This window comes from Sorex fumeus, unplaced genomic scaffold (genome assembly GCF_029834395.1).
Source record: "Sorex fumeus unplaced genomic scaffold, SorFum_2.1 ptg000006l, whole genome shotgun sequence".
Taxonomy (NCBI): Eukaryota; Metazoa; Chordata; class Mammalia; order Eulipotyphla; family Soricidae; genus Sorex; species Sorex fumeus.
In genome coordinates, this window is record NW_026606063.1 from 47,538,996 (window position 1) to 47,566,495 (window position 27,500).

Here is a 27,500-nt window from a genome sequence, read left to right on the forward strand (position 1 = left end):
AATATTAATTCTGAATCTGCACTCAGGAATCTCTCCTGGCAGTGCTTGGAAAACCATATTGGATGCTGGGGATTGAACTCAGGTCCAGTGCATGCAAGGCTAGCACCCTACTTGCTGTGCTACCTCTCTGGCCTCGGTATAACTTGAAGTGTATTATTGTATGATGGATTTTTGTACTCTAGGAGAACTTTGCTTTACCTTACACTGTTTCTTTTATTTCCCCCACTTTCTACGATTAAAAATAAAAATCATAAGCCCTGAGGTAATGTGGAAAAGATGCAAGCTTGTTTGCTGATTAGAATGTAAGTGTTAGGAGTTAAGAGTCTGATTCATTTTCACTTGAACACACATTTTATTTAGAATGCAGCACTAACAGCATGATGATAAACTGTCACAAATTTGTACCAGGAAGCTCACAATCTTTAAAATGTGTTTTTCGTTTTTTTCCCACAAGAAATCTAAGTATAGCATTATTATTATTTGGTACTAGAATCAAAGACGACATTTAGATTCTTCAACTTTGGGGCAATTAGTAACATGATTGAAATCGAAACGATTGTCTAGTCAGGCAGAGGAGAGAAATTCAAAAGCAGTTTCTTTTTCTTCTGTCAGTTCCTTTGCAGTAAGCTCCATCTTCTCACGGGAGAAATCGTTAATAGGGAGACCTTCAACAACCTTCCAGGTTTTATTCTGTTTGAAAATAATTATAATAAGAAATTTACAATTAAACTAGAAATGATCTTTGAGCAACCAGTAATTTAATCAGAACTTTTGGGGTACATTTTATTTTTGTGTCACTCTCTGCTGTGCACAGGGGACTGAAGATGAGACTACAGTACACAAAGTATATGTACCAGTACTTCAGTACTGTTTGCAGTGTGTGTGTGCGCGTGTGTGCGCCAGCGCGCGCACGCGTGTGCGTGAAGCAAGGAAGTTTTTAATTGAAACTTATTTAGGAAGATGTGAAGGGATAGAAAGGGAGAGGTACATGTTCAAGAGTGAACACAGGGTTCTCCAGAGAGGAAAAACACAAGCAAAGAAACATTGATACCAGCAAGTGAGATACATGTTTGAGGGAGAACATGGGCTTCAAGAGCAAGACATCAGTACTTTGGACTTACTCTCCTCAGTTCCTGAACTTTAAAGGAATTCCAGTTTTAAAATACAATTTCAAAGAAGATATCTAAATCCAATTCTTAATAAAATTCACTGAATCTAGGGAAAAAAATCTTTCAGTGGGTTTTAATGAATAGATATAAATAACCACCATCTTTAGTCGGATTACAATAAAGAAGAGCAGTATTTAAAACACTGCTTCGCTTGGAAGATACAATTCACAGGTATTCTTGGGGTGGACAGACAATACAGTGGTTATGGCACTTGCCTTGCAAGCAGCAGACTCAGTTTTTATTCCCAGCATCCCATATGGTCCTCCCAAGTCCACCAGGAGTGAACCCTGAGTGCAGAGCCAGGAGTAACTCTTGAGCACTGCTGGGTGTGGCTCCAAAACAAAACCCAAAATCCCCATCACAGACATTCAGTTTGGGGCACAATATAATGGGCCTTGTGGGAAGAGTTTAATCTTGCTCTGCAGAGTAACTTTAATCTTTTAATCACTTTAAGTTATGCTACATACAGTTTTAAAGCTGAGAAAAACACTGAATTTAGCAAAGGAACAACTTTCAAGATCAAGTTAGTTACTTTCTAGACTGAAGACGGAATAAACAGCACTGAATGATAATGAAACTTTGCCCTTGGAACACAAAGCTCAGATTACCAAACAGTGGGAAGGTAACAGGGTGGGGGTGTCGGCAAATGAAGAGATGGACAGAGGGACAGTTGTGGATGGCCTCTCGCATGTTAGTGGAGGTGAAGGGGCAGTAACTTTGTACAACAAATATTTAACACTATTGTAACCATGTTACCTATACTATAATTAAAAAACTATTTTTTAAAAAAGTAAATGTGAAAATAATTTCCTATCAGGAGAGAGAAGAGCAATCATTCTCCAAATAACCTACCTTGATTGTAACAGGGAATGAGTAGAGCAGATCCTCGGGAACACCATAGGAGTTGCCATCAGAGATAATGCCCATGGACACAAATTCTCCCTGAAAACAAGTGTTTAATGTTTGCAGGGTAGTTAGAGATTGCTACACAAACAACACACGAAGTTACAAAACTATCTAGGTGATAGTTTCCTATATGTATAGAACCTCATTGCTATATAGGAATCATCATTCAGCACTTTCATAAGGTAACTTCCATGGGTATCATCTCATTCTACTCTTTACATGTGAAGTAATCCACGGAAACAAATGCCTCATTTATAAGTAAGGGAGTTATGGCTCAGTATAGGTTTTAAGATTGAACACCATTACCCATGTATTTGTGCTAGGTGCTTTTCATATATCATCTCACTCACACAATGCTACCAGGTAAATGTCATGCCAAAGATGACACCAGCTTAGAGAGGTTGAAAAATAAAAAACCAACAATAACCAAAACAACATTTTCAAGGCTACAGAACCTGTAGGCAACTGAGTTAGGATGTGAACCTCATCCTAACTCAGTTGTTAAGGTATGTTAATATTACTAGCAAAGAGGGCAAAATAATAGTGGCCTATAAAAATCGGAGTCCTCACCTCTGGGGTTCCAAACCAGATGTCTCTGACATGGTCACAGATGGCTTTTGCAGCAGACATTGCACTGGAGAGCTTCCGAGCCTTGATCACAGCAGCACCTCGTTGCTGCACAGTCTGGAAGAAGGCAGGGAGAGAGCAACATCACTTGGTCATAACAGCTGAATTGTCACCAACCTCTAGCTGATTTTAGGGAAAGGCTACAACAGAAACTTCAGGGTCTCCTAATCAAGCAATCAGCCAGTCAGTCATACTAATTTATTTCAACAAAAGAATCTCATCTTCCTGCAAAGAGAAATCCACAAATTTCCACAGAATGCTTACCACAATCAAACTAATAAATGGGTCTTTTTTATAATTGGATGACTTGAAGGTATTCCAGGATTTTGATACTTTAACCATCAATCTTGACAGCAGCGGTAACAGATCGGATCAGAAAAGCCAACTTAAGCCCCCACCAAAGCATGCAGTCATCAGAGCAGTTGTGGGCCTGCTCACCTTCAATTTTTCCTCCCCACACCCTCACCCCTCGGAGAGGTCAGTGACATGGACTGTCTTTTAATAGTTATTCACTTGGCTATTATGAGGGCTCCTGTAGTTTTCTTACCGAGATAAATTCTCCTTTGAGCCAGCTGTCATTTTTCATAGCTTCATAAACACCAACTTCCTTTCCTTGCAGTTTCACCTTAGCATGGTTAACGTCTGGATACTGAGTTGAGGAGTGGTTTCCCCAAATAATGACATTCTTCACATCATTGGAAGTCACGCCAAGTTTAAGAGCAATCTAGTTTAAACAGAAAGTAAATAACTTAGAGAAATGCCTTTTCTTTCACATTGTTTGGAAAATCCCCTTACAATATAAAAAGTTCATGGGGGCCGGAGTACAGTGGGTACAGTGGGTAGAGTGCTTGCCTTGCACATAGCTGGGATTGGTCTCCAGCACCCCACATGGTCCCCTGAGCCCTGCCAGTATTAATCACTGATGGTGTCAGGTATGGTGCCCCTCTATCCCCAAAAGATACAATCAGGAACCTGAAACATTGGGGCAGAATGTTTAAGTAGACTTTGGAGAGCATCCTACAGTTTATGAAAACCTTACTAGTATAGTAGTTTTATAAAATATAAAGCATCAAGTGAGGTAATAGAACTTGACTCTACAGATCTGACCTTTGTTTTATTAACACATGGAAAGGTTTCTTCGGGACTTCTGAGCAGTTATATTTACATATTTTCCTCTATGTCTAAGTAATATTTTTATTATATAATACTACATATAAATTTCAAATAATCCTATATAGGAATTTTTGGAGTTGGAAGGGACTTAATTTTTATAGATTAGAAAGCTAAAGAGTATAAATATACGTATAATACTAAGACTGTAATAGTTACTAGTGTAGGTTCAGTAAAAAAATTTAGGACCCTGACTGCCTTGTAATTATATCAAGGTCAGCAATATTACACTGTAGCCAGTAGTGCTATGTCCATTGAGAATGTGTGCCAGTATTAATATTAAAGTGTGTACCTCTGGACCAACACTGCAGCTGAGTATAAAAGCACCATAACCAGACAATACCCACCCCATAGGTCACTGCAAATATAGCTCAAAAGAGAACTGGTGAAGAAAAAAAAAATAAAGTGGATAAATGAACTTGGTACATTGATACAGTGGAAGGATACTACAAGCATTAAATCGGTTTTAATGCTTGGAGTATACTTCTTAATCTTAAAGGGTTTCTTAACACATAATCTATTATTATACATTTTCAAAATAATAAAATTATTTCGAGAAGAGCTAAATTGTTGTTAGGACCTAAGAAAGTAGAGGGAAGGTGCACTTATAAAAAGGCAGCATGAAGGTATTCTTTGGTAGGTGATGAAACAATTCTGTATCTTGCTATGGTGACTAGAGAAATCTATTATCACAAAATTATTCAAGATGAAAGAAAATAAGTAATATACAAACTGCTGAAATGTGAAGTCTAATTAATTGTGCTATTTATTCCACTCTGGGGTTTGGATCATACTCCATAGATAGTTACCACTGGGAGAAGAGAAAGATGAAACACAGAATTCTTGCTACTATTTTTGCAATTCCTTCAAGAGTCTATAATTATTACAAAATAAAAGGTGAAAATCAAGCTAATCAGAAAAAGGTGAAGATGAAAAAGACCATCACCAAGAATGTTTGAAAAGGACTGATACATCTTCACGCTACTTTTTTCTTTTCTGCCAAGAAGCAAATTCCTTACTTTTATTATGTGTCTTAAACTAAGTTGAGACTCTTCTTAAATCCTAAAATGCGCAACAGAAAACAAGCCCAGAACTTTAAAATCTTTGATAACATATTTTAGTCACATCTGATCTAATCTCTGCTTTATACAAAGGTTGCAAGTACTAGGACAACTTAACATAAAATGGCTTCCAAATTAACTCAATGGTTGGTTCCTTGACTTTTAATTTGCTGAATGACTGGAATAAAACAGTATAGGATGCAATAAGTACTATTTTCCACTTTGTAATGCCCTGAAAAGACTTGGAATAATTGTTTTTACTGATATTTAAGTGGGCATCATAGAGATAAGGGCTGGAGTGATAGCACCGTGGGTAGGGCATGTGCCTTGCACGTGGTTGACCCGGCCGACCCGAGTTCAATTCCTCCGCCCCTCTCGGAGAGCCCGGCAAGCTACTGAGAGTATCTCACCCACATGGCAAAGCCTGGCAAGCTCCCCGTGACGTGTTCGATATGCCAAACACAGTAACAAGAAGTCTTAACTGGGGACGTTACTGGGCCCGCTCGAGCAAATCGATGAACAATGGGAGGACGTGGCAATGATAGTGTCATAAAGTAAATTTATATGTGGGCAAGTAACCCAGGATGTGCTTTACCAAGAACTTAGATTCCATAAATCCACTGCATGTCAACTTGAACAATTCAAAGTACAGCAATACATAATGCCTGTGCGCCCTCACCCTCAGCCCTCGACATTGCAGGCTTCCTTGCAAACCCTTATTTATTTTATCCCTGTTGCCCACTTCCTCTTGTTCTTTGATCTCCACAGCCGATCCAATTCTGCCTGAATAGCAAAGGCCATTTACTTTGGACCTAGGAGATTCATTTCTGAATTATCAGCCATGCTAGAGTTAGCTTAAATTAACATGTAATCAAGATAATTTCAAGATAATACTTTCTCTTTTAGGTACATTCAAATCTCTCATACAGATATGCTAAACAGTTTTGATTCTTCAGCCCTTTCATTCTCTTTCTGACATTAGCTGACTGGTTTCAACAAATTACCATGTCAGCAGAAATACATGCTTTGCTCTGCAAAAACACTGCAGACACAGAAGGGAGTTCTGCAAATGATAAAACATCACTCTGTACGTAAGTCCTCTGTGTTCAAAACAAATTATGAAATACTAGTAGCCATTCAAATACCTAAGAAATTACTATCTTGTTTGTTTTTGTTTTGGGGCTTGTTCTGTTTCTCTCTAGGTTAAGAATTTTCACAGGAGGAAGAAACTGCCTCTTAAAATTCACTGTAGTCCCAATGGCTGAGTTCAGCAATGCATCTGCCCCTTCATGAAGCATTCTGTACCAGACTGGTTTGCTGGAATATATGACATGTTAAAGTTCGACAAGTTAGCTCCTTTTTCCATCTTTCTTCATTCAGACTTTGGCTTCAACAAAGAAAAATTTTTAGAAACTAAAACGAAAGTGTCACTCAGTGGAACATTGGGAAGCTGAAGTTTCCAATGCCCTTCTTCACTAAAGGTCCTGGGCAAAATGGCAAAAAATGGTAGTTTACTTATGTGATCGTTCTTTTTCTCTCTGCAGCAACCAAGTAACCATGTGGCAATCTAGCATTCACAAGGGCACTATCTATATTACCCTTTCTTTCATAATCGGTCTACAGTATCCATATCTCCTGCCTTTGGGAATATTTGCAACTTCAGTCTTTATCTAATAACCCTCTAGCTGGAATATTAAGGAAATATTTTGGAGCTGCGCCTCTTCTCAAAGTTAATCTGCGTGACTAGTATTAATAAAGAAATTATAACCAATCTTTTTATCTGGGGGGGGGGTAGGGTTCGGTTGTTGTCATCCTGAGGACCGTATGTGCTGCCAGGGATCCAACCAGGGCTGGTCACATGCAAAGAAGCTCCTTGGCTTCTGTACTCTCTCTGGCACTGAGCCAGTCTTGATTAGAGTTTACTTTGCTGCAGGTTCCATGATAAAAGTTCACCTTATGGCAGGGGCGATAGTTTAATGGAAGAGAGTACATTTGCTTGATATCTAATCCCTGGGACTGCATGGTACCCAAAGCACTGTCAGGAGCAACGCTTGAAAGTAGTCCACTGCCCCATGTGGTCTAAAATCAAAACAAAAACTTGCTATAGACCTTTTCTTATTTGATCCAAATAACTACCCTTTGAGACTGTTTATTAGTTTATTAATCTGTTCTATAGCATGAGTACACTTTCTCAAGGTTACTGAGCTGAGTGCATTTATTCTACTTGATCTCATTCTGTAAGAACATACACAAGGGTTTGCAATCAAGGAAACCTAAGGTCATTCCATCAGTTACTAACTTTACAACTGAGTAGGTTCCTTGATCTTTCTAGGACTAAAGTTTAGTATCTATAAGTAGGGATAATAGCAATTCTCACAATAACTAAATGATAAATTATGTAAATGATAAATTATATGTAAGGTCTCCAGCTTATAGTAGATGGTAAGTAAATTATTTTCTCTTTTCCTGGGCACCACCTTCTCCACTACCTAAAAAATGATCAATTCTCAAATTAAGGCAGTGATTTTTAAAAAAAATTTATATATTAAATCACCGTGAGAAAAGTTACAAAGCTTTCAGGTGTAAGTTTCGGTCATACAATGATCAAACACCCATCCCTGCATATTTTCCACTACCAAGAACCCCACTATACCCCCCATCCCACCTTTCCCGATGCCTGTGAGGCAGATGATTTCCACTTAACTCTCTCTCTACTTTGATTGCATTCATTATTTCAACAAATGATGCACCACTATTATTTGGAATTTCCCCCCCCAAATCAGACCTGCTGAAAAGGCACTGTGAAATAATTTGTTTTCTATTGCTGGTTTTGAAGACCATATGGTAGCAGTTGCGTGATTTTGGATTTCTGATATTTTACTAATTAAGTCTGGAGGGATTTCTGCCAAAAGCTGCATAGTTACGAGATTGGTCTGTGTGCCTCTGGGGCCATGGAAGTTCTGGAGAGCTGCTCGTGGGGGGCAAGTCTCGGCCTCAGCGGGGCAGGAAGGAATGTGCTGGTTCCGTGCACATACCATGAGGCCGCAGTTGGTCCATCACCGCTGGCTGGCCAGTAAGCTCTGAGGCAGCGGCCACTGTGCTGCTGGGGTTGGGGGCAACGGCGCCATAGTTCAGTGCACAGTCATTCACATTTCTGCTGAAAGCTGCTGGGCTCTGAATTAGGTCTGTGTGCTTAAGGCAGAGATTTTTAAAGAAATACCTGATGTCATCTTTTGGTAAAGATTCCTCAAAGTTAATTTTTTTTCCCTCTAGGAAAAAAAAACCCAACTAACTTTGTAACCCTACCTAGTAGAGACAGTTGTGGATGAGGTCAGAAAAGGAACAAGGGAAAAGGAATGAGGTCATGTCTGAAAATTAGTACTTTGCTGTGATGTCCAAGGGCCACTGAGACCTCCTAGGAAGCCAGCACAGACACGAGATTTCTAATCTTTGAAAGGCTGCTGTGTTATTCTGGTGATAGATCCCTTGGTACATTCCTGAGTTCCAACTAGGTAAGGAAACTTGACAGTCAAATAAAATCTAGCAACTACGTAGTGACATTTGCTGCTGAGTAGCAAAAAAGTAAGAAATTTGGTGAAAAAATTAGATTATGTAGAGTAATATAAATATATAAAGCTGAAAATAGAATTAAGAAATAAAAAGTCTAGAGTTTGAGAGCTTAGTTGTTAGTTAATAATTCAGTGGTAGAGCACAGGTGTAAAGTCCTTGGTTCAATTTCTGGCACCAGTCCCCAAAACTATAGATGCTGCATACACCCCCGCCCCTTAAACCAACCTAAAATTATTATTACCATGTGAATGATCTACACTAGTGTCTGTGGTTCCACCCCCCACCCCCCAACGCCCCCCCACCACACTGCCAGTTCCATGCCAGGGATCAAACTCAGGTCATTTAAGGCCTCTACCATTGAGCAACCCTGACCTGCAGTGACTAATTTTTAACAATTGTAACATGAAAGCACTAGAAATATTTAATTATAGTTAGCAAAGGAAATATATTAGGAGATTAGGAGGTCCAATCTCTTGTCTTTAGGAACCTAAATTAAAAGACTAATGAACTAAAATAGCTCCCTATTAAATAGAACCTAAGATTCCACTTCTGTATGTAAACATGTATATGTATATAATGATATGGGAGGGGTCAGCAATCAAATTCAAGAGTCTCATGCATGTGAAACATGAGCTCTACTACTGAGCTCGGCTCCTTATCCCAGGATCTAACTATCTGAAAGAGAAACATTCATCAGATTTTAAAAGGCATTTTTCTTACCTGTGCTTTAGCTCGGTTGTGGTCCAAACGAGTCAGGCAACTGAAGTTCTCCTTGGGGATGGATGGTGCCGACTTGGAGGCAGTCAGGCAGTTGGTATTGGCTGGGTTTCCCACCACAATAACCTAGGATGTATTGTAGGCATCACCATGTTACAGATCATAAATTAATTAAATTATTCTATAAAATATACTGTTACTGTGTTTGGCATATCGAATATGTAATGGGTAGATTGCCAGGCTTTCCCATGCAGGCGAGATACTCTCGGTAGCTTGCCGGGCTCTCAGAGAGGGGTGGAGGAATCGAACTCGGGTTGGCCATGTTGGCTGCGTGCAAGGCAAATGCCCTACCCGCTGTGCTATCGCTCGCTTTTCTATTAGGTTTGTCTGAGCTAAACGTGTAGTTGTGAGTTGCTTAAACAAGGATATGTTCTAAGAAATGTGTTAGCTTATTTTGTCATTGTGTAAACAAGAGTATAATCACAATCCCAGATGGTATAGTCTACTATATACCTAGATTATGTGGTACAGCCATGGAAACTACTGTTGTGTATGCAATCAGTCCTGGACTGAAATGTTATTAGATGATGCATGACAATATAGCTATCATTGTAGTTCTGGAAGTTTTCTATTCTTCCTTCTAAAACTATTTTTTTTCCTTGTTTGTACCCACTGAGGTTAACAAAAACATTTAATAAAGCCACATAAATATATATATATATATATATATATATATATATATAATTTTCCAGGTGTCAATATTCAGGTATCAAGACCTGAGGTATTGAGGTTTTCCCAAAGATCTCTGTGTTTCCAAAACAGAGTACTTATTGATTCACTTGTCACAAAAAAACAAGTACCCTCCAGCTCTAACTTGGGGTTTGATTTATTCATGAACTTTTAGGAAAAGCAGCCCAACAAAAAAAATCCTAATAAAATAATTTAATCAACACTTTAGAATTCAAAGGGTTTTTTGCAACATTGCATACTTTCAAGAATTAACTGGATATATGCTATAATATAAATTATGAGCTAGGTCCCATCCACTATGCACATACTAAAATCAATCTTTAGGAGAAAGCACTTCATGATACTTCTTTGAGGGGAGGTATATGATACAATGAATTTACAACACAGTATAGAAAAGAGTATACATAAACTTAAAGTTTCAAAATTCTTTACAAAAGTGATAAAAACAAAACTTACCATGAAATAATATTATACTTGCAGAAAAGCTTTAGAAATATTACAAGGACTAACTCCCACTCCCTCTTTATCCAGATTCTTCAATTCACATAATTTCTTCCCCTTATCCCCTCTCATTCATTCTATCCTTTGCTTTTTCGGGGGCCCATTTTGGAGCAAGTGGCAAACATGACAAGCCAATGCACTGAAGTAGTCCAATACTGAAGTTACTTCCTCAAACAAGAACACTTTGGTCAAAGGGGTATTAGTCCAAGCAACCTTGTAATACGACCTGTACATTTCTATTCATTTTTGTTAATGATTACAGAAAATAAAGTTAGTCATTTAAAATGAATTACACAGAGAGCAAACATTTAGGTGCCAGTGAAATATAATTGGCCACTTTCAGTATTTTATAAAAAACTTACCTTTTCTTGAAGTTAGAATAGGGAAGAAAGTGTTTCAAGTTAGTGAAACATAATCAGCTTGTTTCTTCCTAGTTAACTGGCTAAGAAGGCCTCATCACAACATTAAGGCTAATTCAGAAATGACTATTTAAAAGTTAAGTATTTTTAAACAACACTAAATCGAGGAAATTTGAGCATTCGCAAGCCATCACCCTGCACAACCATGCATACAAATCCAAGCTTCTGCACAAATGTTCCCATGCAGATAAAAAGCAAAAGAGTTCTATCCATTCTCCACAGATTTATATGTTAGTATTAATTTCATGTCATAGGAATCAGCAAAGTATTTTTGAGCACCTCTGAATGTCATTTTCTACTGTAGAGCCCCCAAACAGAGTCATCAAGCAAAAAACACCAACAATTTGGTTTAACTTAAATACTGCATATGAAAAAATCACATAAAAACTCTATTGGTCACCTTAACTGACTTCTTGGCATATTTGTCCAGTGCTGCACCCTGGCACTTGAAGATTTTCACATTTGCTTTCAGCAAATCTTTTCTCTCCATGCCATCCCTTCTTGGCATAGAGCCGACAAGAATAGCCACATCCAGGTCTTTGAAGGCAATTTCTTCTTTATCAGTTGCAATAACATCTGTGAATGTAGCAATAAACCTGCAGAGTTACTTAAACACCAAAGTAGGTTTGCTTTTTCATATCAAATACATCCAATAATTCATCTGCAGAAAATGTACTAATTTAACATTATAACATCTACAGAAAAGCTAATGAATTAATCTTGCTTTTTCTATTTCACGAATTATCTCAATTTAAAAAACTTTCATACTTATAGGTCATGAATGGAGCCCTCCGGAGTGAGATCAGTGCCTTTGGAAGAGTCCCTGGGGACTGGAAAGATAGTGCAGAACCCCTGAGCACTGCCATATTTGGTCCCCCCAAAATCATCAACAAAAGAGATCTTATAGAGTTCCTGCATTCTTTCAACCAAATAGGACATACGTAAGAAGATGGCTGTCTATAAACCAGGAATTGGCCCCTAACCCAATCAGCTAGCTCTTTATCACTGAATTTATGGTCTCCAAAATTGTCAAAAATAAGTTTCTACTGCTTATAAATAAGACACAGAGTATGGTATTTTAGCTACAGCAATCCAAATGGACTAAGATAATCAGGATTCAGCATTGTTACTGTTAAATTTTTAGACCAGCGAAGTTAGTCATATTCAGGCTACTAAGGCATATATAGGAACATCAGCTGGAAAAAGAAAAAAAAATTTTTTTTTCACTCAGGTATCCTTATTTGTTCATAACTGATGGTGCGGTTATAATGAGGGACCTTAGGAGAGTAGAGGGAATTCAGGCAGAGACAGGGATAACATGGAAAGTTCAAGATAAAGTTTATTTGGAAAGAGTAATGGTGGGAAAGGGAGCCCACAGAATAGCCTGGGCAGGGTAATGCAGCCTCCACCTCCCCACCCCCCTGCCTTTTGGATCACACCTGGAGATGTTCAAGGGTTACTCCTGGCTGTGCACTCAGGAAATATTCCTGGCAGTACTCAGGGGACCATATGGGATATTGGGAATTGAACCCAGGTTGGCCATGTGCAAGGCAAATGGCCTACCTGCTGTGCTATCACTCTAGCCTCGCAGCCTTTAATACAACTATGTGATTAATTTTTTAAGTGGCAAACAACTGCTTAGAAAATGCCTATAAAACATTACGTGACTTCTGAGAATGATTCCTCTTGGCTGCTCTGTGCAACTTCTAGGAAAATGTCCTTAATCCTTTCTAAGAGAAAAAGACCACAACGATGGGGCCAGAATGATAGGACAGTGGGTAAAGTGTTTATCTTGCAACACAGCAGATCCGGGTTTGATTCCCCTGGCCCCACATATTCTCCTGAGCTCTGCCAGCTGAGCACTGCTGAGTGTGACCCAAAACAAAAACAAAGACCACAATGAAGCAATAAAAAATAAATTACATATATATATATACACACACGTATATATAATTATACAATGTCTTAATAATGATTCTTTTAATTAAATTTAAGACTTCTGGGGCTGGAGACATAGTAGAGTGGTTAAGTACTTGTTCTGCATGCGGCTGACATGGGTTCAATCCCCAGCAACCTAGATGGTCTCCCAAACCCTCCAAGAGTGATTCCTAAGTGTAGAACCAGGAGTAAGCCCTGAGCATGGCAGGGTGTGGCATTCCCCTTCACCCCCCCCAACTGCCTCCACATTTTAGACTTCTGTCTTACTTTGTATAAAAGCTCAATAGTTCTCAAAGTGACTTAGCAGAACTCTGGGACTTTTAAATTCATGCAGTGTATGGTACAATAAATTATACTATATATCAACCTGATAACTGGCAGATGAGATGGACTTTATGTGAAGGACAAACCAACTTCCAGCCTTCGGATAGCATATGACTCTGGAGGACAACTACAGAATTAAGAGTTTACTACAACACGATTTTATGATTATCATCTAAAAAAGGATTTATAAAACAATACAGTGTAGACAATCTCAGGTCTATAAGTCTTGTGAAATACATTAATAATTTTTTTAAACCTTATTAATGGTTTTCATTTTATCCTTATTCATTCTTAGCATGCATCTTACCAAGTATTTGCAGTTCAAACAATTAAAACTTTCATGAGGAAATTTTGCTTGTTTGTTTCTGGGCCACACCCCACTGTGCTTAGGGCCAGTTCCTGGTGATGCTTGGAGGACAAAATGCTATACCAGGGATCGAATCTGGGTCGGCAATGTGAAGCTGACCTTAACCACTGTACCGTCTTCACCAGTTCCATGAAATAATTTCGAATTGAGAGGCTAGTTTACAAAAATACGCACTTGCTTTTGAAAATACTCTAAAATATTTTTCTCCATTTTCTAACTTACCTTTCAGGAGGGGAAGGGCACAGTCTTGCAGTTCCATTAGGACACCTTCAAGGACACCCATCATGGGAGTGATATCCAACAAAACAAGAATTATAGGCTGCCAAACAAGAAGAATTTGTCACTTGGTTGCAAAATTGTTCTTTTGTTTATTTTTTGATTATTTGGTGTGTATATGTACAATTTCCATTAATTAGGCATAATTTTTAGGTCAGGTATTTAACATTAAGTCACTTTCAGAAAAAGGACTCTTGCTATTATGAAACCAGCAATGTTTTGCTAATGGATACTTAAGAGGAATTAAAAATTACTAAATTTAAAAGAATTAAGAAGAAATATTAAATTGAAAAGACATGCTAGTTTTCTGTCATCAATTTGCCTAATTTTAGTTTATGGAAACTTAGGCACAGTATTTGGCATAAAGAAAGAACTCAATATCCATGGCTGGCGAGAATGAATATAAAAAATGAATACCTTAGAAAAGGATTTTTAGTGATAGTGCCACTTCAGCAACTTTCTCTCTGGCATGAGTTTACCTAACAAATTACTGTCATCAATGGATAACTGATACTGACACTTGCTGGCTGCACCAAGTGTACTAAAACAATTCAGGGAAAGTAATTTTGATTTGCAAAGGGTTTCTATGTACCTGGAAGGGTGCATATAAATACCTTAACAACTTCCATTAATAACTCCCTTTATGGGTGTCCATTAAATTTACTAGATTACTCATTGCCTCAGGAACTAAAATTTCCTTATAATGAAACACAGGGTTTTATTGGTATTATTCTTACTTTGACTTAAATTTTATAGAACTTGTCCATACCTGGTCTTTACCAAAGACAGATCCATTTCCAATGCTGTACAGCAGTGAGTAGGCAATCTGACCAGCTGCTCCAGTCACAAGAACTCTGACTGGTTCAGACTGTAACGAGACCCATTAACATGCTATTAAAAGGTGTTATTTTACTCTGGAGATACTCAGCAATTTCCCCATAGCAAAATCTTTCATATATGGCTTTGCAGAATAACATTCCACTAAATATATCATGCACAAATCAACCGGAACATGTGTTCTTGGCTGCCTATTTCTGAAGTGCTATAAAATTCTCTGTTATGCTGGAGTACTTATATAATCTTATCCATTTAAAGATATTGTACCACTAAAACAGGCCTAACAATGTTGATGTGCATTATATGGTGACAGAAATCCCAGCTCCTAGAACCTTACAAATCTTATACTACTTCTATCTATTGTAATATAATCCTAAAAAATAAGGAGGAAAAATAAGACTTTTTAAAGAGAAACATGTAGTAATGATTGTCAACCTCAATCCAAAGGGAAAATAATTTCAAAAGGGAGAAAGGGAAAAGACAAAAGCATAACAGAGAGTTAAAAATCAAGATGTGCCCTTACAGAACTCAACAGTTCCTGAAACAAAACATAGAGATGTGCACAAAATGATGATTGATAATCCAAATGGGTCGGAGTGATAGCAGAGTGGGTAGGGCGTGTGCCTTGCACATGGCTGACCTGGCTGAACTAGGTTCGATTCCTCTGCCCCTATCAGATAGCCAGGCAAGCTACGAGAGTATCTTGCCCGCGTGGCAAAGCCTGGCAAGCTACCCGTGACTTATTCAATATGCCAAACACAGTAACAAGTGTCACAATGGAGACGTTACTGGGCCTGCTTGAGCAAATCGATGAACAACGGGAGGACAGTGACAGTGATAATCCAAATGATGAGCCCAACTTACTTAAAGAAGTTAAATTACAGGGCTGGAGAGATAGTACAGTGGATAGAGTGTTTCACATGCAGCTGACCCAAGTTTGATCCTTGGCACTCCATACAGTCCCCTGTGCACTGTCAGAAATAATTCCTGAGCAAAGAGCCAGGACTAACCAGTTAGCATCACTGGGTGTGCCCTGTTCAACCACCCCCCCCCCCCCCATGCCCCAAGTTAAATTTAGGCCCAGTAAATTTTAAAAAACAACGGAAATATCCCCATATTTCCATTAAAAACAGGCAAACAAAAGTGCTGGGTAACTTATTTGATAAATTTAATTTGATGGAAACATCCGATTAAAGTGAATGGTTCCAATGTAATGGATCCTTGAAAATACTGAGTAAACATACTTCTATGTCACATCTTTTCCTATCTGTGTAAGAAATGCCTCCTGAATGGAGTGAGGGTGGAAGCACTTGAGTTCTTTCTATTCAAAATTCCTTCCAGAAAGAAACTTATCTCTGAGATGGAAGGAAATGGGAGACTGCTAGGATACTTCTAACCTTGTAGCTCTAACCTCTGGAGGTCTGAAGTACTTGGAAATTTGGTACCTATCTCAGGAAAAAAGTGCCAATTGTAAAGAAATAGCTTTATAAAACATATAGCAGACTGTGTGCATTTCCCTCTTTCAGAGATGTGACCCCTGCAGGGGTGGGGATAAAACAGAGGAAAATATAAGTTTCTTTCTGACCTTCCAGATCTCTTCCACCTACTCACTCCTCCAAAGGCCTTTCTATCTCAAAGCAGAGTTTAATTTTCCACATATATCTACTTAATATGTTTTCAACTAATTTATATTCAGGTTCATAAAGAACACTAAAAACTGGTGTACGGTTAATATTTTCTATATGGCCTTTACAGGTTTTTAATGTTCTCATTTGTACCCTTTCCTTTGAAGCAGATGAGACCAAGGGAATAGAGGAATTATTTCCTCTTTAGGATGATAGCTAAAAATTTTACTATTTTTTGTAGTTTTGGTTTTAGAGTCATAACCGGCAGTGCTCAGGCCACTCCCAGCAGTACTTTGGGTTTGAGCTTGGGTTTCTTCCTACATGCAAAGCATGTGTGCCATCCTATCATGTTCTTTCCCTGGCCCTAGAATGTCAGTTGCTTTTTTGTTTTTGAGGGTTGTGTGGTTTGAGAGACAGAGGGGTGGTCAGGGCCTATTTCTGGTAGTGCTCTGGAGACTGTATACCAGTGACTGAATCAGAATTGATTGCCAAGGCAAAGCCTTAACCCTGTTCTATTTCTCTAGTTCTGGAAGTGAGCTTCTTAAGGCCTGGGTTGTCTGTTTAATTTGGTATTGTATTCCAACTGTGTAGAAAATGTCATGCTGTTGTTGGAACTCAAATAGCTGGAACTTATAAAAAAAATATTATACAGAACCTGAAATTATATGAGTTGTTTAGAAGCAAAATTAATACTATTTCTGGGCTGGAGCGATAGCACAACGGGTAGGACGTTTGCCTTGCACACGGCCAACCCGGGTTCGATTCCCAGCACCCCATATGGTCCCCAGAGCACTGCCAGGAGCAGTTCCTGAGTGCATGAGTCAGGAGTAACGCAACTTCTGTGCATTGCTGGGTGTGACCCAAAAAGAAAAAAAAAAATACCGCTTCCTACTTGCAACGAGAAGACTGAAAATAGTGATCACAATAGTTCCAGCAAGCAAAAATATTGATACTACTAATTTTAATGACGGGCTGGAGCGATAGCAGAGCGGGTAGGGCGTTTGCCTTGCACGCAGCCAACATGGCCGACCCGAGTTCGATTCCTCCGCCCCTCTCGGAGAGCCCGGCAAGCTACCGAGAGTATCTTGCCGGCACGGCAAAGCCTGGCAAGTTATCCGTGATGTATTGGATATGCCAGACACAGTAACAAGTCTCACAATGTTACTGGGCCCACTCAAGCAAATCCGTGAACAACAGGAGGACCTTGACCGTGAATTTTAATGATGACAGTGCTTTTGAAGGGAGGTGGGGGAGGGGGCGCAAAAGCAGGGGCTCCCACTGCTATGCTCAGGAGATCCAGGGACCATTCTTTGGGATATTCGTTCAAACGGGCCAAGAAGTTCAATGCTTGGCCTTGGAGTTGCCACACTGCTTGAACTAGGGTTCTTAAGCACGAAAGGCATGGTCTCCATCCAGCCTTTTGAGCCATACTTCAAGAACAACTACTATTATTATTTTGGCTGTCAGAGACACATCTGGTTGTGCTTAGGGTTTCTTTCTTTTTTTTTTTTCTTCCTCCTTTTTAGGTCACACCTGGTGATGCATAGGGGTTACTCCTGGCTCATGCACTCAGGAATTACTTCTGGCAGTGCTCGGGGGACCATATGGCATGCTGGGAATCAAACCTGGGTTGGCCATATGCAAGGCAAACGCCCTACCCACTGTCCTATTGCTCCAGCCCCAAGGGCTTGTTTCTAACTCAGTGCTCAGTAACCATTCCAGGCATTGCTCTGACCACATGAGGTGTTGGGAATCCAACCAGAGTTATTGAGTGCAAAACAAGAACCTCAACATGTTTACAATTTCTCCAGCCCAAACAAACCATTATCTTGCTTTATTAATAAATAGGTTGGGGCGGGGCAGTGGGAAGAACGAGAAAGATAGCACAGTAGTTAAGGTATTTGCATACAGCTGACCCCAGTTCTATCCTGGCATTGCATGTGACCATCAAGAGTGACTCCTGATCACAGAGCCAGGAATAAGCTGAGCACTGCTGAGTGAAGTCCAATCCCTCCCCATTCAAATAAATAAACAATATACCATAATAACAACACATAATGTACGCAGTGCTATTTTAGGCCAGAGAATCTATTAGTGACCCACATGCAGGAAACAAGAGGCTAAGTCAATTTTTGCAACAGGAGAGGAAGAATATAATAAATGAGACATGAGATAAATGAGATAATAAATGAGACTTAAAGTCTTTTGGGAAGGTTGGGATGGGGTTTGGGCCACATCAGGCAATATCTATGGCGCTGGGGACTGAACCAGTCAGTCCAAAGCCAGGTACGTAACTTCACCCCTATACTATCTCACCAGCTCTGGGGTTCAAATCTTTTTTTTTTAATTTTATTTTTAATTTTTATTTTTTTAAAATTTTTTTATTAGTGAAACACCATGAGGTACAGTTACAGACTTATAAATTTTTGTGGTTGGGTTTCAGTTATACAATGATCAAGTACCCATCCCTCCACCAGTGCCCATCCTCCACCACCACGGGTCCCAGCATCCCTCCCACCCCCCATCTCCCCCCTCTGGGGTTCAAATCTTGACTGTGCTTCTTATAACTATATTTTCTTCAGCAAACTACTATCTCCCTATCGTAAAAATGAAGATATTAATAGCAGCTGCTTAACAACTCGAGTAGTTAGCTATTAAGGACTCAGATGACAAAGCTTAGGAGCTATATGCAGCAGGTGCTGTAATTATAGGTTATGTTTCCACAGGATTTTCCTCTAAGGACCGTTAGAAGCTACTGCTTTTTTAGGGTGTTACTTGTTCCTATTTTGGGGCCACACCCGGCTATGCCCAGGGCTTACTCCTAGCTCAAGGATCATTCCTAGTGGTGGTTGGGGAACCATACTGGGTGCTGGGAATCAGACCCAGGTAGAGCACAAGGCTAGTGCTCTGCTCTGCCCACTATTCTAACTCTTTGGCCCCAACGTCTGTTACTTTTTAGGAGAGAAGTGACTTCCCACCGCTAGCAGTCGGTCTTTAACTCAATTTACACACCTATATGGCATTCAATCAATATTTGCTGGATGACTTGAAAGAGAAAAGGAAAAAAAAAACACTATTTACTTCAATGTAAAGCAAATTGGGATAGAGAGGGAAATTAAATCTTGCAATCTTGTAAAGCTTAACTTAAAAGTCAGGATAGATGGTTAGGTCAGAACTGTGCCTACCTCAGGTATTAATATTTGTTTTGTTTTTGGGTCACCCAGCTGTGTTCAGGGATCACTCTTGGCTGGCCCAGGAGACCATTATGTGTTGCCAGGGAGCCAACCTGCGTAGGCCACAAGAAAGCGCCTTACTGGCTGCACTATCTCTTTCTTTGACCCTGGAGAGTTAATTTTAGCTACTGAAAAATATGTTCACAGTATAACAGATCTTAGTGAAGGAAGAAGTTGCTGGCCAACTAATAAATGCCACCTCAGCATTTTCTTCTGTATTATGGGGAAAAATCATTTTCATAGGTAATTCTATCTTGTTATGAGTCAGATAAGACTAGTGTCTGATGATGAAACTATTTGAAGATGAAACAGGGGACAAAAGTGCCTATCTGGTTCTTTCTGCTCTGCAACACTGCAGTTGAAAATCAAAAGGGTGGGAGATTCATGCTGACTTTTCTTAATGTTACCAAGTGAAGACAGGTTACTATTCTCCGCTAAGATATCTGGGCAGTCTGCCAAGATCCAAAGAAGGAATGTCTTTGCTCTTGGCAGAGCACTAATGACCTTCCTGCAGATGCAGGCTCTGTATTGCGCATGTGCTAGAGTCTCAGTGATAAAGCTCCAATTTAGGTGTTCTTTCAACAGAAAAAAATGATGTCTTGCTTTTATTTTCTACCATACATAGATTTCTGTAGCAAAAAAAGACACTATTATTCAGATCCTTTCTGACAGTTTGTTCTTGCCCTATGTACAGAAAGGATTTCTATCTATAAAATTTTCTCTTTGACTTGCTTACAAAAGATGACTCTTAACTGATGGATCATAATCTCTTCCCAGGAGACAAGAGCTCATGTGAGAATTTCCTGTCAGTTTCAGTGAACTGACAAGAGTTTTTCCCTCATCTACTGTCTCTGGAGTGACCTTCCAGGATGAGGCCTGGCGTCACTGACTGTGCAGCAAAACAACACAAGGGGACCCTGATCTCTCTGTGACCTTGGAAAAACCATTTGACATCAGCAGGTCATGGTCTTCAGATTAGAAAAAAAACCTATTAGATAAGACAAATACAACACGGTATCATTTGTATCCCCATTATGAGCTAATTTTTTCTGGAACCTCAGCTACTGAAAATAAAAATCTCGGAATGACTTGATAAGTATCCCTATGACACAATATAATAAAATGAAAATACTGTGAAACCTCTATTGGGAAAATTGTCATGTGACCTTGAGCACATCACATTCTCCTGGGGGCTCCTATGTTATTGTTATTATTTTTGGCTTTTGGGTCACAGTGGGCAGTGCTTTCTGTCAACCAGCTCTGGCGTGCAAAGCAAGGGCTCCAGTCTTTTGAGCTATCACCACAGCCTCGCTAAGTTTTAAACTTTAAAATCTGAAGTGAGGTTTGTCAAAAACCTCACTTCAAAGGTTCTATCCAGTTTGTAAATATAAATACTCTTTCTTGCTTTGATGTCAAATGTCACCTTCAAACAGCCTTGCAGGTTATCCATCTACCGTCAGCATTCCCTCGCCATGCCCTCTTCCCACTTCCAGCTAAGATACTAGCTGGAGATCTAGGTCGCCTGATCTTCTACATCACGTTGTGTAACGTTTAAAAGGAGTGTTTCTAAAATTTCTAACATGCACATCAGTACAGCACCAGTATTTGGCTACTCTCTAACAGTCGGGCAGTGCAAAATGTAGATCAGTGAACCGGTTTTAAGTAACATTTTGCGAAATTAGATATGGCGAAAACACGTCTACGGAAAACGTAGATCATTATCTGGGGCACCTGGTAAGCTCCACCTTCACAGTCGAGCGCCTTCTGCTCTCCAGGGCTTCGGGAGCCCTTAGAAGCATTGCGAGCTTTTAAAGGAGAAAATATTAAGATGCAACCTCCCTCCCAGATCAAATCTTTATCGCCCTCCTCAAACCGCACAAAGTGCTTTGCAAAACCCGAAGGAAGACCAAATCTGCACAAAGAGATAATCCGCAGTCTCGTGTTTTGTCCGCCCGCCACGCAGGACTGAAATCGCACCTCTCAAGGGACAGCGATTTCCCCAGAGTCCTTTTATGAGATCCCTAGGTGGAAATCAATCTTTTTTCCAATGACTGGGTCATTGCGACAGTGCCCAGAAAACGAGTCGGGGCTTTCTAAAACGGGCGCGAAGGGCAGCGCCTTGCAACCTCCACCTCCGCCCCCCGCCCCCCAGCCCTTCAAGCTCAAAGACGTACAAGGGCGAGAAGGCCTGATGCGGGCAGAACCCAGGGCCCGGACAACTCACCATGACTGGGAAGTGCGCAGACAATTTCAGCACCTGCAGAGAAGCTCAGGAAGCCAGGTCACCTCTACCGCTGAATCGACTTGGGGAGAGGGCCCGGTGAGAGCGAGCAAAGGTTCCACTGCCGACCCGCGGCGCCTTCTGGGAACTGTAGTTTAGGTGGCACAGAGTCTGGCGCGATCACCAGCGCGTTTCTCGCCAGGGCTAAACTACATTTCCCGAGCTCCGATGGGGGTTATTTACCACACTCTTCTCCCTGCGCTCGGGACGATCGCAAAGTAGTCCCCGAGGGCGATCGGCTGTGATTGGAGGAGGGCGCCGAGCGGAGGGTTTGGACACGAGTTGGAGAGGTCCGCCTGATGGCGCCCAGCCATTGGTGGGACACAAGGCGCGTGTCCTGGGAGGGAGGAGAGACAGACCCCTCAGTTACATTCACTGTCCCCCCCCAACCCCCCCTCTCTCCCCCAACACGTGAGCAAATGAGACTTGATCCTCCCACAAGGGTAAACGTGGGAGGTTGAGACCTTCCGCTGCGTAAAGCCTGCTCGACCCGGAAACACAATTGGTTTTAAAACTCTTCACCCCGCGGAGGGGCGGGAGAAGCCGAAGCCCGGGCGCTGGCGGTCGGCTTCCCAGTTGCTAAGCGACGAGGCCGGAGCGCGCGCGCATCCGGGCCGCCCGGCTGTACCTGCGGGACTCGGTGGCTGCCGCTACTTCGGGGCCGCAGTGCAGACCCGCGGAACGTGCCGCGCCCTTGTGGACCCTTCTTTCTTAGCCCGAGCCCCGGTGCCCGGTCTAGGGTCGGGTGACGAGGGAAAAGATTTGCAGAGACGCTTCTGTGGAGGGCGTCTGGGGGCCTTGCGTCTTCCTCACTGCGGAGGCAGGTGAGCCCAAAAGCCTGTGCCAAAGTTTTTTTTTTTTTTTCTTTTGGGTTGTTTTTGGTTTTAATCCTTAGGGTTCCAGAATGTAATTGGAAGGATCCCGCATTGCCCTTTCCTACCTGGGTGCTAATCTGAGCGGATGTCCGCGATTTTGCCAGTCCCCTTTGGGCGCTGTGTTAGAACAGCAGCTTCCTTTCTGGAGTGTGCAATGTCCACAAGTTCTCGTCCCCTCGCCCCTGTTTAGATGCTTGTCTTCAAAGTTAAATTGAAAAGTAAATATCAAAGCAAATATTCAGTGTCTGCTTTGGGGAGGTGAGCGCCTCTTCCTGGAGCTCACAGCCCACCGATGTAACTTTTTTTCTCTGAAGCCCTCAGTCAAAGTTGACACGGTTGCCCTTTCTCTTTGGAAAGTCCGATGATCCTTTTTCCACTTCCCTGACTCTTGAGAGACAGCCTGTTTCTAACGCAAGCCAGTAGGAGATGCAGACACTGGTTATTACAGTCTGTTTCTGATGGTGGACCGGCTCAGAGGTGTCCATTTAAAGGTGTCCAAGAGAACTACCGTGATCTCTCCAATAATATTTTATGTGACTGTTTAAAGGAAGGTGTGATGTACTGAAATTAATATGCTTGAAATATGTAAGTTACATAGCTTTGGTATGACTTTTGTTTTCCTCTGGTGATCGCCAAATGGTATTTCCTCTGTTTTAGATTTGGAAGATGTTACGAGACCAACCTGAACTTTGTTTTTTTGGGGAGGTGGGGAGGTGGGGGGGTGGGGGAGGGGGTGTCACACCTGTCTGTGATCAGGGTTTACCCTTGGTGGTGCTCACCAGGGATCAAACTTGAGTCTCCAAGGCAAAGCCAGTCTTACCCACTGTACTGTCTCTCTGCCCTTCTGAACTAGCATTTTATAATACAGCTGAATAATTCAGTCCTCCTCAAACCATTTTGCTTTGGGAATGCTTCTCATGGTTTTCGTTTTATATCACTGGTTGCCTCTTCTCAGTGTTCCTTGCAAGTTCTCTCCTTGCCACCTCTGACCTCTTAACATTGGAGCAGTCCTGTTCTTATTATAATCTATCCACAACTTAATCATGTAAACACATGATTTTACAGACCACTGTCAAACCTTATCCCCCTCCAGTTTGTACCTAGGCCTGATTTATACTCATTTCCTCTTGATTTTCTCATTTGCTCTGATTTCACTATAGTATTTCCTACTGTATGTTGAATTTCACACACCACAAAATCACAAAATCACAAATCATCCTGTTGTCGATTGCCTCGAGCAGGCCCCAGTAACGTCTCCTTCATCCTAGCCCTGAGATTATATTCAAGGCTCTTTAGGAGAATGAGACCCATCATTGTTACTGGTATTTGGCATATTGGGTACGCCACGGGGAGTTTGCCAGACTCTGCCGTGTGGGCAGGCTATATTCAGTAGCCTGCCATTTTGTCCAAAGTAGGAATGAGATAATAAGATGTCATAATAAGATGTCCGGGAGCTGGTTTTTATAGTCTCTGAGTCTTGGCCGCTGATGGGATTACACGGCGCCAGGGGGCCAGTTGGTGGGTGTGACCCCCGCCTACTGGAATTTGGAGGATCTGGGTGGAGGATGCTCGACCCCAATCCGAGTAGGCTTGGAGATCTCGGCCCCGGAACCCGCGTGGCTTTGTCCCTCTGCCAGTACCTTCATGTGTGCGGAGAGTGGTCTCAGCATGGTGGTGGATGGTCCTGGAGGTCTTCGGCTGCCGGAGCCCTGGTCGGGGCGGGGAGGAAAGCTCAACCCGCTCCCCTCCAAACACCACACCCTTTGATAAAGTTAGTATCATATGTACTGTTGCTATCAAATGGCTTGGGGTTTGCCCTGTTCTAAAATGTTGGTTGTGGGTGCAGTTATGAGGTTTCAAATGGTACAGTGGTAAAGAGGTGATACTGGTTTTGATGGATACTAGTTTATCCAAGTGGGCAGGTTTAGTAAGTTGCTTATGTTCATGGGTAGGTGTTTGGGGATGTAGCACTGTGATAGGCCCTGAGGATTCATACATTAATATTTTAAGTTGCTGCTCTTTTGGAACCCCCAGTGTCAAGGAACAACGAAAGGTGAACTCATAATGATAATTTGATGTGACTGCTAGTAATGGAGGAAGTCTAAAGCTTGGCTGCCAGGACTCTACAAATTCCTTTGAAAAGGAGTAGTATTAATGGATGTTTTGGTTAGGAAGCTCAGGTTGGAAGTAGAAACAAATTTACAATGTTGTGGGTAGAGTTTAGGGTTGACAATTGTGAAACTCCTGATTTTTTTATTTTTATGTTTTAAAAAAAATTGAGCCACACCTGGATATACTTAGGGCATCCTCCTGACTCAGTTGTCAGGGATCTCCTCTTGCAGGGCTCAGAGGACCATATGTGGCACTAGAATAGAATCAGAGTAGTTGAATACGCCCTAACTCCAGTACAATCTCTCTGACCCAATTATTGAAAAAAAATTTGAGAGAGGGCATATTCAAGGCTCTGTGGTCAGGGACTACTTCTGGCAGTGCTCAGGGTACCATCTGCAATACTGGGAATTGAACTGGGGCCTGCTATGTGGAAGGCAAGTACCTTAACTTTAGTACTACTCAGCTCCTCGAATTCTTTTTTCTTTTTCTTTTATTATTTTTTTTGTGTTTTGGGTCACACCTGGCAATGCACAGGGGTTACTCCTGGCTCATGCACTCAGGAATTACTCCTGGCAGTGCTCAGGGGACCATATGGGATGCTGGGAATCGAACCCGGGTCGGCCTTGTGCAAGGCAAACGCCCTATCCTCTGTGCTATTGCTCCAGCCCCTCTTTTTTCTTTTTAACTAAAGCCCTAGAACTTCCTTATTCAAGGCACTCTACAGATACTAATGATCTGATGCCTTTGTTTACATGTGGCTATTTATTTATAATTTTAACTTTTTTCAAATCTGTTTTTATTGATGTAGCATAGTTTACAATATTGAAATTATTGTTTAATACTTGTGTTGCAACTACACCACTCCCTCCAGCATTTTCTCAAGATTACTTCCCCTCTTCCTTCTTGTTTGCCTACTCTCATCTTCATAGCCTTCTGGTTCCCATTCTGTTGACTGTGTCTCAGGATTTGTTTTTTTTGGAAATTGTCCAATCCTGTTCTTGTTTGTTTTACTCCACATATGAGCCAATAATATCATCTGACATTTGTTTCTTTGGTGGTGATTTTTAAAAAATTTATATTTCACTTAAATTAGCATGATGCCTTCCAGTTCTATCCAAGTTGTGGTAAAGTGTAAGATTTCATCTTTTCTCCTTGTGAAGTAGTATTTCATTATTTTTCATTTTCATTTCATTTCATCATCCTGTTATTCGTCGATTGCCTCGAGCAGGCCCCAGTAATATCTCTTTCATCCTAGCCCTGAGATTATATTCAAGGCTCTTTAGGAGAATGAGACCCATCATTGTTACTGGTATTTGGCATATTTGGTACGCCACGGGGAGTTTGCCAGACTCTGCCCTGTGGGCAGGCTACATTCGATAGCCTGCAAGTTTGTCCAAAGTAGGAATGAGATAATAAGATGTCATAAAAAGATGTCCTGATAAGATGTTGCGCGGCTGCAAATGCGGCCGCGTGGTTCTGGGAGCTGGATTTTATAGTCTCTGAGTCTTGGCTGTTGATGGGATTTCACGTCGCCAGGGGGCCAGGTGGTGGGTGTGACCCCCGCCTACTGGAATTTGGAGGATCTGGGTGGAGGATGCTCAACTCCAATCCGAGTAGGCTTGGAGATCTCGGCCCCGGAACCCGCGTGGCTTTGTCCCTCTGCCAGTACCTTCATGTGTGCGGAGAGAGGTCTCAGCATGGTGGTGGATGGTCCTGGAGGTCTTCGGCTGCCGGAGCCCTGGTCGGGGCGGGGAGGAAAGCTCAACCCGCTCCCCTCCATGTGTATATGTGTATATAATATTATACACATGTACATACCACGTATTTATCCATTTATTTGTTTGACACTTGTTTTTTTCCAAGACACTTGGACGCTGTAAATGATGCTGTGATGAATTTCAGTTTGCATATGTCCTTTCAAATGAATGTTTTTGTCTTTGTGGGCTAGGTGCACAGTAGTGGATTCACTTTTTTTGGATAAGTGTTCAAACTACTTTCCAAAGAGGCTTAACCAGGCAGCAGTCACACCAGCAGTGAAGGAGAACTTCATATTATCTACAGAAATTTTTGTCTATAGTCCTGTCAGTACTATTGTTTCAAGACTTTTTTATTTTTTTCTTTTGCTATGACTGTTGATGCTTAGGGATTACACCTGGTTCTGTGCTTCCGGGTAATCCCTGGGTATGCTTTAACTCTTATAGTATCTTAACCCCTGTGCTATCTCTGTGACCCCTGACATAGACCATTTTTGCTGCTGTGAACTGAGAACTCATTTGTTTTCATTTGAATTTCTCTTATATTCATTGATGGTGAATAGAGAATGATAGAGTCTCTGCATCTATCACTGTATAGTAGCACACTTTATTACTCTCTCTATATGTGCATATATATACATATACATGTACATGTATCTATCTATCTATCTATTTACATAGATAGACATATATACACACACATAAATATTGGTATTTGAGCCATACCTGACTGTGTTCAGGGCTTACTTCTGGCTCTGTGCTCAGGAATCACCTCCTGGCAGTGATGTGGTACTGGAAATCAAACCTGGTGAACCACATGCAAGACAGGTTCTCAACTTACTGTCCTATCTGTCTGGCTCCCACTCCCTCTTTTTTTCTTTAAGCTGTGCTGGAGATTCAACAAAGTCTCACAATGAAAGTGCTCTGCTGCGGAGCATCCCCCCTCACCACCCTCACTTAAGCTGTTAAAGAAAAAAAAATTTTTTTT

The 27,500-nt window shown here is 41.1% G+C and overlaps 2 protein-coding genes across 2 annotated transcripts in view; one reads left to right on the top strand and one right to left on the bottom strand.

Moving 5' to 3' along the window:
- Positions 1 to 328: 328 nt before the first annotated feature.
- Positions 329 to 21,866, bottom strand: MDH1 (malate dehydrogenase 1). The gene is made up of 9 exons (XM_056127107.1): positions 21,715 to 21,866; positions 14,565 to 14,663; positions 13,742 to 13,838; positions 11,291 to 11,466; positions 9,224 to 9,346; positions 3,250 to 3,426; positions 2,646 to 2,759; positions 2,022 to 2,111; positions 329 to 690 (listed from the first exon to the last, which is right to left on the bottom strand). The coding sequence occupies exons 1-9, from the start codon at positions 21,715 to 21,717 to the stop codon at positions 565 to 567; spliced, it is 1,005 nt and encodes a 334-aa protein (XP_055983082.1). The 5' UTR covers positions 21,718 to 21,866; the 3' UTR covers positions 329 to 564.
- Positions 21,867 to 22,328: 462 nt separating this feature from the next.
- WDPCP (WD repeat containing planar cell polarity effector) overlaps positions 22,329 to 27,500 on the top strand; it is a 377,262-nt gene continuing 372,090 nt past the window's right edge. The window contains exon 1 of the mRNA XM_056127073.1: positions 22,329 to 22,595. The gene's annotated coding sequence lies outside the window, so the exon portion shown is untranslated. The remainder of the gene's footprint in view (positions 22,596 to 27,500) is intronic.